Here is a 14,009-nt window from a genome sequence, read left to right on the forward strand (position 1 = left end):
ATCCTTGATTTAAAAGAAATCTAGAATACTTCAAGGCTCTGTCCAAAGGAAATGGAAGAAGAATGTCCTTCCTATCACTGGACTGCTGTCTATGCTGTTAAGTTTACTTCTAAAGTCTGCCAAGGTAGTAGATTTCACACCCCTCGTATATGGAATAATATGAGGCATGAGAACACCTGGGGGACTGCTAAAAAGAAAGTTTCTCTAAAAATCACGTTCTTTCAAACGTATAGTGAACAATCTGGTAATATGAATAAAGATTCTCCCATGAATTTATTCCAAAGAAATAACAGAACAAGTAACAGAATTGAATGTCGAAGGGTATTTATTAAAGTGTTTATATCAGTCAAAAAATGTAATCAATCTAAATGTCCAAAAAAAGGCCCTGGTTAAAAAGGCACTGTGGTAAAGTTTTACCTAAAATAATGATATAGACCTACTTTTGACAAAGAAAGATTATACACAACATAAGTGAAAACACAACTCTCAAAAGAAAGAATGTTATGATCATGTGTTTGTGGGATTACATATGCACACATGCATAGATTCCTATAAAGCAAACAGACAAACTAAATTTTAAATAAATTTCTAGTCTCTGATTGGCATTAGACAAAAGATAAAACCTATTAGCTGAAAATAATATGCAAATAAAAGAATTACATAGTGTCATATATATTAATTAATTAGTTATTGTTTTGTAAAACCCCTGCTAAGTAGATCACATTAATAGTGTGGTTACTTAGTAGAGGAATTTGTAACAACAGACATAGATAATGGCATACTAGTTCTGGTGTTGAAATTAGAACTTAGAAGTTTCAAATACTTTTCTGCTTTGTTTTCTTTCTTTTTTTCTCTTTAAAAGCTATCTTTTAAAAATAATTAGGTAAGAACTAGTACCTTATATTGATAATATGAAAAACCTATGGATGAATCTGAGAAAGGGTGTTAAGATTTAGAAGAGGTTATGCTTAAATTGGGCTCAGTTGATATAGCCAGTATGTAGGTATGAAGATGGTGTTAACTGCTATACTATAATTGCAAAAACAGAGAGGAATTATGTGAATGCTTTATACTGACTGTTGAGGGATGGCTTTTCTCAGCAGATAACATTTAAGCCAAGGTCAGAACAAGGAAAAAACCATTAAAAAACTGGGAGAAAGAGCACTCTGAGCAATGGGTCTAAGGTAGGAATGAAGCAATAATGTCCCAGGAACCAGAAGAAGGTGAGTAAGGATGGAATGTCAGTAGCAGAGAGGAAAAGTGGTAAGAATTATAGTTTAGAATGGTGATCAGGGCAGTGCAAGTTTGATGCATGAAGTAGGGCACTCAAAGCCAGCGCTCTAGGACAACCCAGAGGGATGGTGTGGGGAGAGAGGTGGGAGGGGACACATGTACACCAGTGGCTGATTCATGTCGATGTATGGCAAAAACCATCACAATAATGTAAAGTAATTATCCTCCAATTAAAAAAAAAAAAGAATGGTGGTCAGGGACTACATCATACAGGATTTTGAAGCTAGGGAAAGGAAATTAGATTTTATCCTAAATATAGTGGGAAGCTGTTGGATGGTTTTAACTAGAGAAATGACATGATCTGATTTACATTTTAAAATGATCACCCTGACAGATATGTTAATAACAAAATAAGGGAAAAAGAATCAGAGTAGGTATACTAGTTAGGTGGTTGGTTTTTTCCCAGGGTTAGAGATAGTTTTGGGAAACATTGGCACTTGGACAGCATTTGGAGTGAAGAGTCACCCAGAAGCACATAGTGAGAATTCATGACAAAGGCCTGAGGCACTCTAACAAGTAGAGATCTGGTGGAAGATGATGAACAAGCAAAAGGAGCTGGTATGTGTCAAGTATGGTATAATGGAAGTTCCAGGAAAAAAAAAATGTTTCATGGAGGGTGTGGTCAACTGTCTCAAACAGTAGTGAGGTCTAATAAAACATAAACAAAGAAATGACCACTGGATTTGACATTAAGGAAGTCATTGGTGACTTGGACAATAGTGATCTCAATAGATGGTGATGATGGAAGAAGATTAGATAGATGTGGCATATATTGTCAATTATTCTGAAGGGTACAGATGATAAACACAAAAGGCTACTTTCCTAGTCCTCACTTAACACAATGACGATTCATGTATCACAATATAAGCACTACACATGTAGAATCCTCACTCATACAAAATTGTCTCCAAATGCCAAAAGAAAATAAAAGAAGTTCCCTTCTAAGTCTTTGATACAGGGGCAGGAGATTTTCCCTCTTCAGGGCCTAAAATCCAGTAACTGAATTTTACTAATTTGTTCTTCAAATGTCTCTTGAAATTAAACCTTCCTTTTCAACCAACCTCAAAACAGTTACCAAGTTAGATTCTTATTATTTACACCAATCTCCTAGCTATGGTCTAGGACTCTAGGCCCTTATTTGTCTTGCACACTGTTGCAGATTAATCTTCCTGAAAAGCCATTCCACCACATTCCTCTCAGCTCAACATTTTTCTGTTTGTTTTTTGTTTGTTTTACTGGCTCCTTAAGTGCCTATTAAACCCAGTGTAAATGCTTAAGCCTGACACTAGGGCCTGGGCCACCATACAGAGCCAGCTACTCTGGTTGTACACGGCCAGATTCTGATAAGAACACAGCCTCCAGAAGTTATAAACTGAGGTGAGTCCACTTAAGGCTCCAGCTCTGGTTCTTAATCTCTTCTTTTACTGCTCCCTACATGTAACCCTGTTCTATCCAAACTACTGTCTATACCAAGCTCTACTCATTTCTCACCTTGTACCACCACCTTTTCTCTTTTACCTATTAAATATGCCTCAAGTTTTCTGAAGAACTTTCCTGACCATTTTTCCTACAAGAGTCCTTTCCTAACTCATTTCCACACTGATCTTTCACTTACTTGGTACTCTTCCCCAGAACTTATGTAAGCCATTACGCCATGAATGGTTACTTCGGGGTACTGGCACACAATCCTAAGGTCATAAATTTCACCTCCACCTGTGTATATTTCACTCTGTTCCATATACAGTCTGTACTGCTAACTTGAGCCAACCTTCTCCCAAACTGCAAGAACTTCCAGAGTTATAGTAACCCATCCATTTCTTTATAAAAATATACTTAATATTCTGTTGATGTTTATTTCCTAATGAGTGAGGTTCTACGTACTCTGAAATATTCTCGGTTTCTCATTTACATGCTCCAATCTCATAGGTATGTGTTGAGTGTTTCTGTTTTAAGTTAAAATTGTAAAAGATCTTAGAAATTATGTAGCTAATCTACCTTACTTTCAAATGAACAAAGGTAAAAAGATATTAACTTTCTTTTTATCAAACTTATATGTATACTGCTGCACACCAGGATCTAGGTTTTTTCATTCCTAGTGCAATTTGATTTATACACTATGAGAAATCTTTAAGAAGAAAATAAAGGAGAAAGTTAACTTTAATGACAAGTGCAAAAAATAGAGGCTGTGGCTATAAATGAAAGCAACTTTAAATGTACAGTATTATTTTATTAATACTAGTGACATAAATATTTTCACTAGAAGAAGAGTACCTTCAAATACAAAAATATGCTTTGTTTTTTGTTAGCCAAGAACAAAGCTTAAAGTGATCCTCACTCAGCATTCTATTCTGAAAAAGGCAAGTGATCTGTAAACAAACTTATCACAGACTGACTTTTAAAAACAACTTTCTAGACTTGTGTGTAGTTTGCTTAAATTCAACCAAATATTTCTGCTGTACATATACATTATACAGCAACCACCAAAATTCAAGATTATGATTAAGGCAATTAATATTCTGAGGTTCTATCAGAAAAACAAAGTCATGTGTATGTTTTTGTAATAATCTAGCTCTTTGAAAATTAGCTACAAATTTTAACTGTCACATAATCCAAACATTCAGTTAGACAAAGATGTTCTCTATCATCTTGAGTTGTGGAGTTGTGGAGTATTTATCAAGTGCTCATTATGTAGCACAGAGTAGTAGTTAAGAACATGAACTCTTAGATCAGGCAAACAGTTCTGCTACTTGCTGGTTGGTTTTGCACAGGTTATACCTCTTGTACCTCTCTTTGTCTTAGCTTTTAAAAAATCTATTAGATGGCAATAATAACACTATTGACCTTCAGAGGGTAGTTAAAAGACCTGCCTTGCTATTTGTAAAATATTCTGAATATTGCCTGGTACATAGAGTGCACCATATGGCTTCTTAAACTTAAGATAAAAATAAATGCGATGACGTGGGTCTTTCTCTCACTTGACAGATGATAAAACTAAATTTGTAAAATCATTTGCCAAGGTCACAAACATTATCAGTTGAGAACCATCTCTAAGAGCCCACTTTATACTACCAATAGTTTCTAATAATTCTCAATTATGAAAGTGCATTCTTATTTTTCACTTCACACAAAAAATGACTCATTTTTAGAGTAGAAGTTACCCTACCTACTCAGGGCACAGATTCTAGAAAACCCCTCAGATAGACATATCTTCAAGGATTCCTGGTATTAAAAGAATTTTCAATGTTTCAATGTTCTGTTTTGTGCATTCAAAACCACTTACAGTTAATTACAACCAAGCTTGGTCCCTTTATCATCAAAGAAAAATGAGCAGCTTCTGTGGGCAAGACAACAGGGGATAAGTTAAAAAGTAGGGCAGGAGTGGAGAGGGGAGAGTCTTGGCTTTTGTATATAATTCAGTTTAAAAAATCAGAGGAACATTGTGAATTTTAATTAATCTACAGATGAAGAAATCAAACTTCACAGAAGTGACAGTTCAGACACACAGAGCAATATAATGGTAAACTAAGGCCTTAAACTAAGATCTCCTGTGCATATAAAACATTAAAAACTTGAGGACTTATTTCCAAGTTTCATCCAGTATGCCTACCTAAACTCTACTCCCCAGTTAGTCCAAATCCAATTCTAGCTCAGGAAAGAATCATGAACAGAGAGTCAGCCTCATGTATTTGTTAGTATCAAGGTCATTCTTACTGCTCACTCTGTACTGGTTATCCAGCCTCTGAACATTGATTCTAGTCCTTATTATAAAACATCTTGATGTCTAATTCCCAATCTGTTTCCCTTTGAATCCTAACTGAACTCCCCTGTTTACATGGTTACTATGCTGCAATCCTAACAGAATTTTCTTTGTTTCTTTGCTCATGCACTGAGACATGAGGATTGTGTCCTCAATATCTATTATATCTATAAGGATTCCTATATGCAATGGCTACCCAAACTAAACCTGGTATTTGGAAAGCTGCAAAAGAAGAGTTGTAAATGAGTTGGAAAACCAAAGCCAGAAGATAAGCAGGGGTTAAAAGCCTTAACTAAGGAGTACACTGTTACAAACTGTGTATTTTCCAATGGAGAAGTTGAAAATCTGCCAACTTTTTTCTAGTGCCTGATTGCAGTGAAATTTCAACTCAGATGGGAAGTAGATGTGAAGGGAAATTCTCTCATAAGCTTCAGGTGTTCCTACTGCTCTAATGGCTATTTGTCTCTAATTAGATCATAAAATCCAGACATGCAGGGACCAGGTCTAACACAGCCATCATTCTATTACCAGTGTCTAGAACAGTGGGCTTCCCTGATAGCTCAGTTTGTAAAGAATCCATCTGCAATGCAGGAGACCATGGTTTGATTCCTGGGTCAGGAAGATCCCCTGGAGAAGGGGCAGGCTACCCACTCCAGTATTCTTGGGCTTCCCTTGTGGCTCAGCTGGTAAAGAATCCACCTGCAATGTGGGAGACCTCGGTTCGATCCCTGGGTTCAGAAGATCCCTGGAGTAAGGGAAAAGCTACCCATTCCAGTATTCTGGCCTAGAGAATTCCATGGACTGTATAGTCCATGGGAATCACAAAGGGTCAGACACGACTGAGCGAATTTCACTTTCAGGACAGTGCCTGGTATATAGAAGATGCTCAATGAAAATATAAGCATAATGAAAAACAATTAAGCATATTTAACTAATAAGATCTCAGGTGTAGATAAAAGACTACAGACTGAAGTATGTGAAGTATGGCCAAGTTTGATTAAAGTAGATTAAACTGAAGAATTCAGGTTTTATAGGACAAATGAGCTCAGATTATTAGCTCTGTAACAAACGGCAGACTGAAGGTGTCAAAACATCAGGCAATGCACAAGAAGCTCTTTCAACTTTTATTTTACTATGCTTTTTAAAAGACAGAATTTAACTTATTGACACTGACATTTCAGCAAAGAGTTGTTAAAACACACTCACATACCCAACCAAAATGATTATTTCAAGTATGTTCCTGGGACCCAATCATCAGTATCTCAAGAGAATTTATTTCCTAAATTCCAACTTGACAGCCATTTCTGCCATTTGATAGTGTATTCTCTAAAATGCTGACAGCAGGTAATTTTGAGGGTCTGATCTTACACATATCTCACACAGAATCTCACAGAAACCAAAGGAAAAAGCCTTGGTTAATTCTCTAATCACTAATTCTCAATTGTTAACAATCAGTAGAACTAACCAATGGAAATGCACTAAAGAAAAGCAGACTTAGTGATTTGTTAAGTGACAATTTGGACTTTCAATTATTTTCAATGCTCTAAAATGTTTCTTAAATTTTTCTAAAGCTGTTCATGTTTGTAGACATTCTATCAGGCTCACAACTGGTGTTGTGCAATTTTCATATATACGTGTGTGTATAACATACAAAATTTTAATTATTGTGAACAAAATCAATATAAGATATTCATTCCATCATTCTTAAGATATTTTAAGACTAATAGTATTTTCTAAAGCACTATGAACTTCTTGATACAAGGATCTAAAAGTTAAAAGTCAAATAGTTCTAGTTCTAAAACTAAAGAACATAAGAGAATTCTGGAAGTATACAAGGTGCTCCTTTGATGTGAGGTATGACAAGACTATTTACTCAGAACTCAGCCCATGCTAAGTTCCTCTGTTCCCTAAGTTATTTACAGTCAAATAATAAGTACTATCTCTTTTCCCACCTTTGCAAATATCACATAATATAAAACAGCAACTACCTACAAATCTGAATTTGTTTACCATAACTATTAAATAAACTACAGTAATAAAAAAATACAATGCTGTGTAGTTTCCAAAACACTATCATAGGCTACAGTAAAACTTAAAAAAAAGCATATGTCATTTAAACTGCTCAGATGATTATACTATAGATTAAAAGTTTGCATAACAAAGAAATAAAGCATTTATGATTAGTATTTACACATCAAAATAATTTCTAACTAAAAGTGTTCTAAAGGTATAACACAAAAGAAACTACTCTTTATAGTAGTAAAGCAATTGGTGAGTTCATTAAAAAAAAAGAAACCTCAATCTAATTATGCAACTACTTATTATTGAATTTTTACCCAGTTGTTAACAAATAGATATTTTCTAGGCACAGCAGAGTAAAAAGAGTTCATCAGAAGCCAAGGAAGGTAAAGCTTGTACTTCACACAATTCTGCAAGACAACTCTCTTCCCAGAGGACTATAATTGTCTGTCGCAACAAACATCATTTCTTTTACAATCTGAATTCTCAACTACACAAAACCTCTATATACGAGTGCCATCCATATTCCCCTTCTGGCTCCTTACAAATTCAACCACAGTAATTCCTGTGGAGATAAGGGAATTCTTATAGAAAATAAAAAACAAAGTATAAGACAAAACAAACAAACAAAAAAAAACAGAAACAAAACTTGAACACATCCAAGACTAGATATTATATTCACATAAAAGCTCCCTATGTAATTCTAATGTGCAACAAGGACTGAAAACCACTGCTCTAGTTGAAAACTTGAGGCTATGTAAAGGGAGAAAATGAGGATATTAGGCAAGGTAGGATATAGGGAAAGCAGAGGTGACATTAGAAAAGCAAGGGACCTGCTTTACACTGGAATTATGTTTTCAGTTGTAGCTGTGAATTTGCATGTATCAATGTATAACATGTAACTGGGTAGAACTGGCTCTCAGACTAGAGTCTGTGGGCATTCTGGGGATCTGACAACTCTCTCTCCAAATTTAACACATGATTTATTTTCAATGAAAATCTCAAAAAAAAAAAAAAGCATAAACCTAGTCTGGAACATTGTGGACAATGATAATCAAGGATTGCTTTCTTATTTCAATGTTATATTCATATGTACAATTATGACTTACATTGACAGTTTTGCTGGTGTTTAAACAGCATGACTTGAATAGCTCTAGGCTGGTAAGAAGAGAGGTGGACTTAATATAGTCCACAAAACAGTGACCTGGGGTACCAACAAAAGTTGACAGTGAGTCAAATGGGACAAGCAAATATCAAGCCATAGTATCGTAGGCATGTTCAACTCAAAAGGACTTGGCCCATAATACCAAGCATGATAGTCACATTTTGACCAATAGCTTTGTAATACATCACAATGACAAAGTTTAGTGGTTCTGTAATTTTATCCACATTTATTATTTTTTAAAACATATTTTAATTTTATTGGAGTATAGTTGATTTACAATGTTGTGTTAGTTTTAAGTGTACAGCAAAGTGATTCAGTTATACATATACATATATTCATTCTTTAGATTCTTTTCTCATTAGGTTATCACAGAATATTGGGTAGAGTTCCCTGTAATATACAGTAGGCTCTTGTTGGTTATCTATCTTATATACAGCAGTGTGCATGTGTTCATCCCAAGCTCCTGATTTATCCCTTTCCCCTATGCTTCCCCTCTAGTAACCATAAGTTGTTTTTGCTATCTGTTAAGTCTGCTTCTGTTTTGTAAATACATTCATTTGTATCTTTTAAAAACTGGATTCCACATATGAGTGATATATTTGTCTTTCTTCTGTTTGACTTCCTTCACTTGGTATGATAATCTCTATGTTGCTGAAAATGGCATCACTTCATTTTTTATGACTAAGTAGTATTCCATTGTATATGTACCACATCTTTTTTCTTTATCCATTCCTCTGTTGATGGACATTTAGGTTGCTTCCATGTCTTGGCTATCATAAAAAATGCTGCAATGAACATCAGGGTACATGTATCTTTTCAGATTATGGTTTTCTCCAGATATATGCCCAGGAGTGGGATTGCTAGATCATACAGTAGCTCTGTCTTAATTTTTTAAGGAACCTCCATACTGTTCTCCATAGTGGTTATACTAATTTACTTTCCCACCTGCAGTGTAGGAGAGTTCCCTTTTCTCCATACTCTCTCCAGCATTTATTTTTGTAGACTTTTTGATGATGGCCTGAATTTAGTTTTTTCAAAATTATTTTGGTTTTATAGCTGTATGAAGTCTAAGAAATATGAAAATAAATATGGAGTTCATTTTTCTACATTGAAATTAAAAAATTATGTCAGCTGGTCCAAAAAAATTTCTTTAAATAGTTGTGGGGAGTCCTGGAGGAAAAACTAAATAAATGGATTAAAATCTCAGCTCCATTATATAAGGAAGAGGCTTTCAACTTTTTATGAACTCTTGAATATCTCTTTTTCTCTCTCAGATATTATCTTGAAGTTGGCAAAAAGTCATATTTGGCACACCTATCAGAATGGCTACTGTCAAAAAGACAACAAATAAAACAAGTGTTGGCAAGGATGTGGAGAAAAGGGGACCCTCATGCACTGCTGGTAGGAAAGTAAATTGGTACAGCCACTATGGAAAACAGTATGGAAATTCCTCAAAAGATTAAAAATATCATCCACCAATTCAACTCCTGGGTATTTATTGAAAGAAAATAAAAACACCAACTGGAAAAGATACATGCACCCCTATGTTCACTGCAGCATTATTACAATAGCCAAAACATGGAAGCAATCCAAATGCCCAGCAAAACATGAATGGATAAACAAGATATGACTTATTTATACAATGCAATATTACTCACCCACAAAAAAGAATGAAATTCTGTCACTGCAACAACACGGATGGACCTAGAAGGGTATCATGCTAAGTGAAATAAATGAGACAGAGAAAGACAAATACTGTATAATTTCACTCACATATGGAATCTAAAAAACAAATGAATGAATAAACAAACACAACAAAATAGAATCATAGATAAGGAGAACAAATAGGTGGTTGCCTAAGTGGAAGCGGATGGGGGAAGAAAAGAAAGAGGTCATGGGTATAACATGAACAGTGTAAGCAAGACAGCTGGTAACTATGCAATATCTTTGAAAGGGTGACATATCATAACTAGACTTATTATGGTGATTATTTTGAAAGGTATAGAAATACCAAATCACTGTGCAACAGGAACTAACATAATGTTGGATGTCAACTGTACTTCAAAAACAGAAAAACTAACTCACTCACAGAAAAAGAGATCATTGTGGTTATCAGAGGCAAGGGGTGGGTGAAGGAGAAAATGGATGAAAGCAGTCAAAAGGTACAAACTTCCAGTTAGAAGACAAATAAATACTGAGGATATAAGGTACAATATGATAAAACCAAGCCAAACTCAATTATTAAAGTGATTTTCCTCATCTGCATCTAAAAGTCCCCCTCAATGTAAAATTTATACAGATTTTAATATCGTGGGCCTTCTATTTTTAGAATTCATCATCTTATTAATAATTGCATGAAAGTCAATATATCACATTTTATTTACATTATAATTTTTCTGAGTCAGGAGTACTTTCTTATAGTTTACCTCAATTATTTTCACAAATTCTCTCAGGTGAAAGACTAAAAAAAAAAAAAAAAAAAAAATCTAGAAAAGGCTATGTAATCTTCCAAAAATACATAGTAAATTTTGACTTGATATATCTTAGTCCCATTTCAATATTTAGGCTCCTAGCCAATATGCTACTGATCAAATATAGGCCTTACTACCAATTTTCTTGTTTTTTTTGTTTCAGCAATTCTTTTTCATTTGTTTTTAACAACTGAAATAGAGTTGGCCCAGATGAGGTCTCTGAGTCATCTTACAGATTTAGAAATTGGTTAAATGCATTGTTTTAAGCCATAAAGTTGCAGAAATTTCTTACAGCAGAAACAGGACTCTAAAACAAGTATTATCTTAGGAGTTTGCAGAAAATGTATATTCCTAGGTCCTACTCCCAGAGATTCTGACTCAGGAGTCTGCATGTTTAATAAGAAAGCTTTATGCCTCTGATGTAGGTGACACACTTTGAGAAATAGCACTTTAGATCATACATGAAAATACAGACCTCACAGGTAAAAAGAATCACACCTAAGTTTTAGTGGGGAAAATATCCAATATGTATTTATTTAGTGAAATGAGACATTTCTTAGCTTGAAAAGAGAAAATATATATATAAAGGAAAATATTGGCAGATTAAAATGTATAAAATCAAAGTATTTCTTAAAGAAAAAGTAGAAGGGAACACATTTCTATACTATATGGTTGACAAAGTGTTCCTACATATATTAAATTATTCCATATGCTATTTTAATTAAACTTGCTACTTTCAAATTTGAAAAGAAGAATTCACATAAGTAAACACAGACCGGAATGTTTAATCTCTCTAGAGAGGATATTTAATCAAAGAAATACCAATTAAAATCACAGTGAAAAGCCATGTTTTATCTACTATAATAGTAAAGTTAAAAGTATTTTTAAAAATTACTATGGAAAAAGGTTTGAGTGATGTTATGTCAACATGATGGAATATCCTATGGCCATTAAAATAATTATATTGTTTATAAAAAGGCATAAAAAATCCCTTAAGTTAAACAGCAATACACACAATTTTATATTTACTTTTTTCAATAATGTATAAACTTAATTAAAGATTATCTGAAACAATAAAATATAAAAAATTAAAATAATCTCTCCAAAGTTTGCTAAAATAAGCTTTCTAAAACTCCTGGAGATTTTTAAACACTGCATTTCACTTCTAAAATTAAAACAAAATTACAAAGAAAAAACATGATTTCATAAAAGAAAAGGCACTTAATAACAAAAAACTGACAGTCATGATCACAGAAAAGGAGTCTCTCTTGAGAATGGCTGCCATCTTTGTCATGGACAAATGAAAAACAACTTACATTAGACTAGCACAGGTCTGAGGACCAAACTTCAGGAACCACCACCACTATCCTGAAAATGATTAGACTTCAGGCCCTGTGTGAGTAAAAACCAAGAACCCAACTATCATTCTCCAGAGGTCCCTCCCCTCTCCCTCTCCACTGCTCCCACTTCAGTCAGCCTGAGAAGCTTATCTATCATTTGAAGGAGCAATGATGGGGAAGTAGAGACCACAACGTTCCACAAAAGTAGAAAACTGCTAATCCATTAAAAAAGTGGTGGAGGGGTGGGGGGAAGGCTGCGATGGATCAGAAGTCAATGAGAATGATAGCTTGCCAAAAATAAAATGAGATGATGTAATAGCACCAAGAAAGAATACCCACCGATTCCTTCAGTGATTCAACCAGTTGAAGCAAGCAGACAATGTCAGCCTTGTAACCATTTGTTTGTTCAAGTGGATTCATTCATTGACCTCTGCACAAGTGTGGAGAGATCAATTATTTTGAATAGAAGTTATAGTTTAGTTGTAAATGGCTATTATAAAGATATCACCTTGCTATATTAGGTCGGTAAGATGAAAAACAATAGTTTTTCTATTTTTTTCTTTAGTTTCATATCGCTCTAGTTCCCCCTCAAATGTGTAACTCTGCCAAGGCAGTATCCTTTGATAAAGATAATGATCAAGCAGTGGGATTTAATGCTAATATAATGCTTTTAATTAATGTTTTATTGGATAACTCTGTGGTCATTACCATCAACTTGAATCACTCAAGTATAGGATACTTCTAGAACCAGATTAAACTGGTTTTAGTTCAGTGAACAGATTCACAAACTATCGTCAATTGAGCATAACTATTATTTATTGTTAGATTATTCTAAAATCCTATGTTTAGAAGATAAACTTGTCAACTGGCTTTAAATCCATATTTAACTTAGATCTTTTACCTAAATTTTTTGATAGCTAAATAACAGATCTGACACCAACCTTTACACTTATAATAGATCTTGAAATTGATAGATCTCTCGATAAAACAGAAAACAAATGAAAACAAAATTTCAGTAACTTGCAAAAAGTATGAAAAATGCTATACTAGAAGCCAGAAGATCTGGATTCCAATTTCAGCTTTCTCATGAACTAGTTCCAAGACTTAGGGAAAGGTCAATTAAACTCTGTGACCCTCAACAAACTTACTTGTAAAATGAAGGAATGAGAAACAAGATGCCCCTTCCAATTTAAATAATATTTGATTCTACATGTGTTGATTTTTGAAATTATAAAATACTACCATCCCATTTACTTTAAGTACCACTTTGGCCACAAGTACAGAAATTATAAAATACTACCATCCCATTTACTTTAAGTACCACTTTGGCCACAAGCACAGACTGATCCTGGTACATATAGCCTACCACAAACTAAAAATAATCATGGGGGTTCTGGTCAGAGTACAAATCTTGTTTCCAACTACAGCTGTTTTTGCTTTTTGTGACTTGAAATCTTAGAATGATCTATGCCTCCTCCCTTTCTCCTGTCTCCAAGTTTGGTCAGAGCATTGGATTCATAAAGGGGACCAATGAGAGATGAGGTGAAGAGGGATGCTATCTCACTTTTTTAAACCTCTTTAGTCATTACTGCCCTGTATGCATCCAATGTTCTGGCCCACCTGATCTTATTCTCTCACAGGGCCACCTCGAGATATCTTACCCCTTCTTTATTCCATTGAATAACTAGAATTCCTTGTTTCCAGCACTCCCCTCCTCACAAATCTCATAGCCCCATCTCAATCTTTTTAATCTTTCTCTCCAACTATGCCAGTATTCTTAAAGTCACACCATGGAAAAACTTTGTGGAAAGGAGGTGATTCATCCTTTGTGTATTATTTAAGGAGAGCAGTCCAACTCTCTAACATTCACTGCTTTTCCATTCTTGATACCTCAGTAATTTTTCAATGAGTCCCCCAAATCAGAGTTAGCGACTCAAAAATCACTTCAACCAACTTTTTAAAAA

The 14,009-nt window shown here is 34.5% G+C and overlaps 1 protein-coding gene across 17 annotated transcripts in view; it reads right to left on the reverse strand.

Moving 5' to 3' along the window:
- Positions 1-14,009, reverse strand: part of FAM214A (family with sequence similarity 214 member A) — an 80,644-nt gene that overhangs the window by 33,458 nt on the left and 33,177 nt on the right. For 9 of the 17 annotated variants that reach the window (XM_044925019.1, XM_006070105.3, XM_006070104.3 and 6 more), the window contains one exon: positions 4,574-4,627. The exons of the other annotated variants lie outside the window; for them this stretch is intronic. In XM_044925019.1, coding sequence (XP_044780954.1) covers positions 4,574-4,627 — 54 coding nt within the window. Of the gene's footprint in view, positions 1-4,573; positions 4,628-14,009 lie in introns of those variants that run through there. 17 annotated transcript variants of the gene reach the window in all.

The sequence above is a fragment of the Bubalus bubalis genome, chromosome 11 (genome assembly GCF_019923935.1).
Source record: "Bubalus bubalis isolate 160015118507 breed Murrah chromosome 11, NDDB_SH_1, whole genome shotgun sequence".
NCBI classification, from domain to species: Eukaryota; Metazoa; Chordata; class Mammalia; order Artiodactyla; family Bovidae; genus Bubalus; species Bubalus bubalis.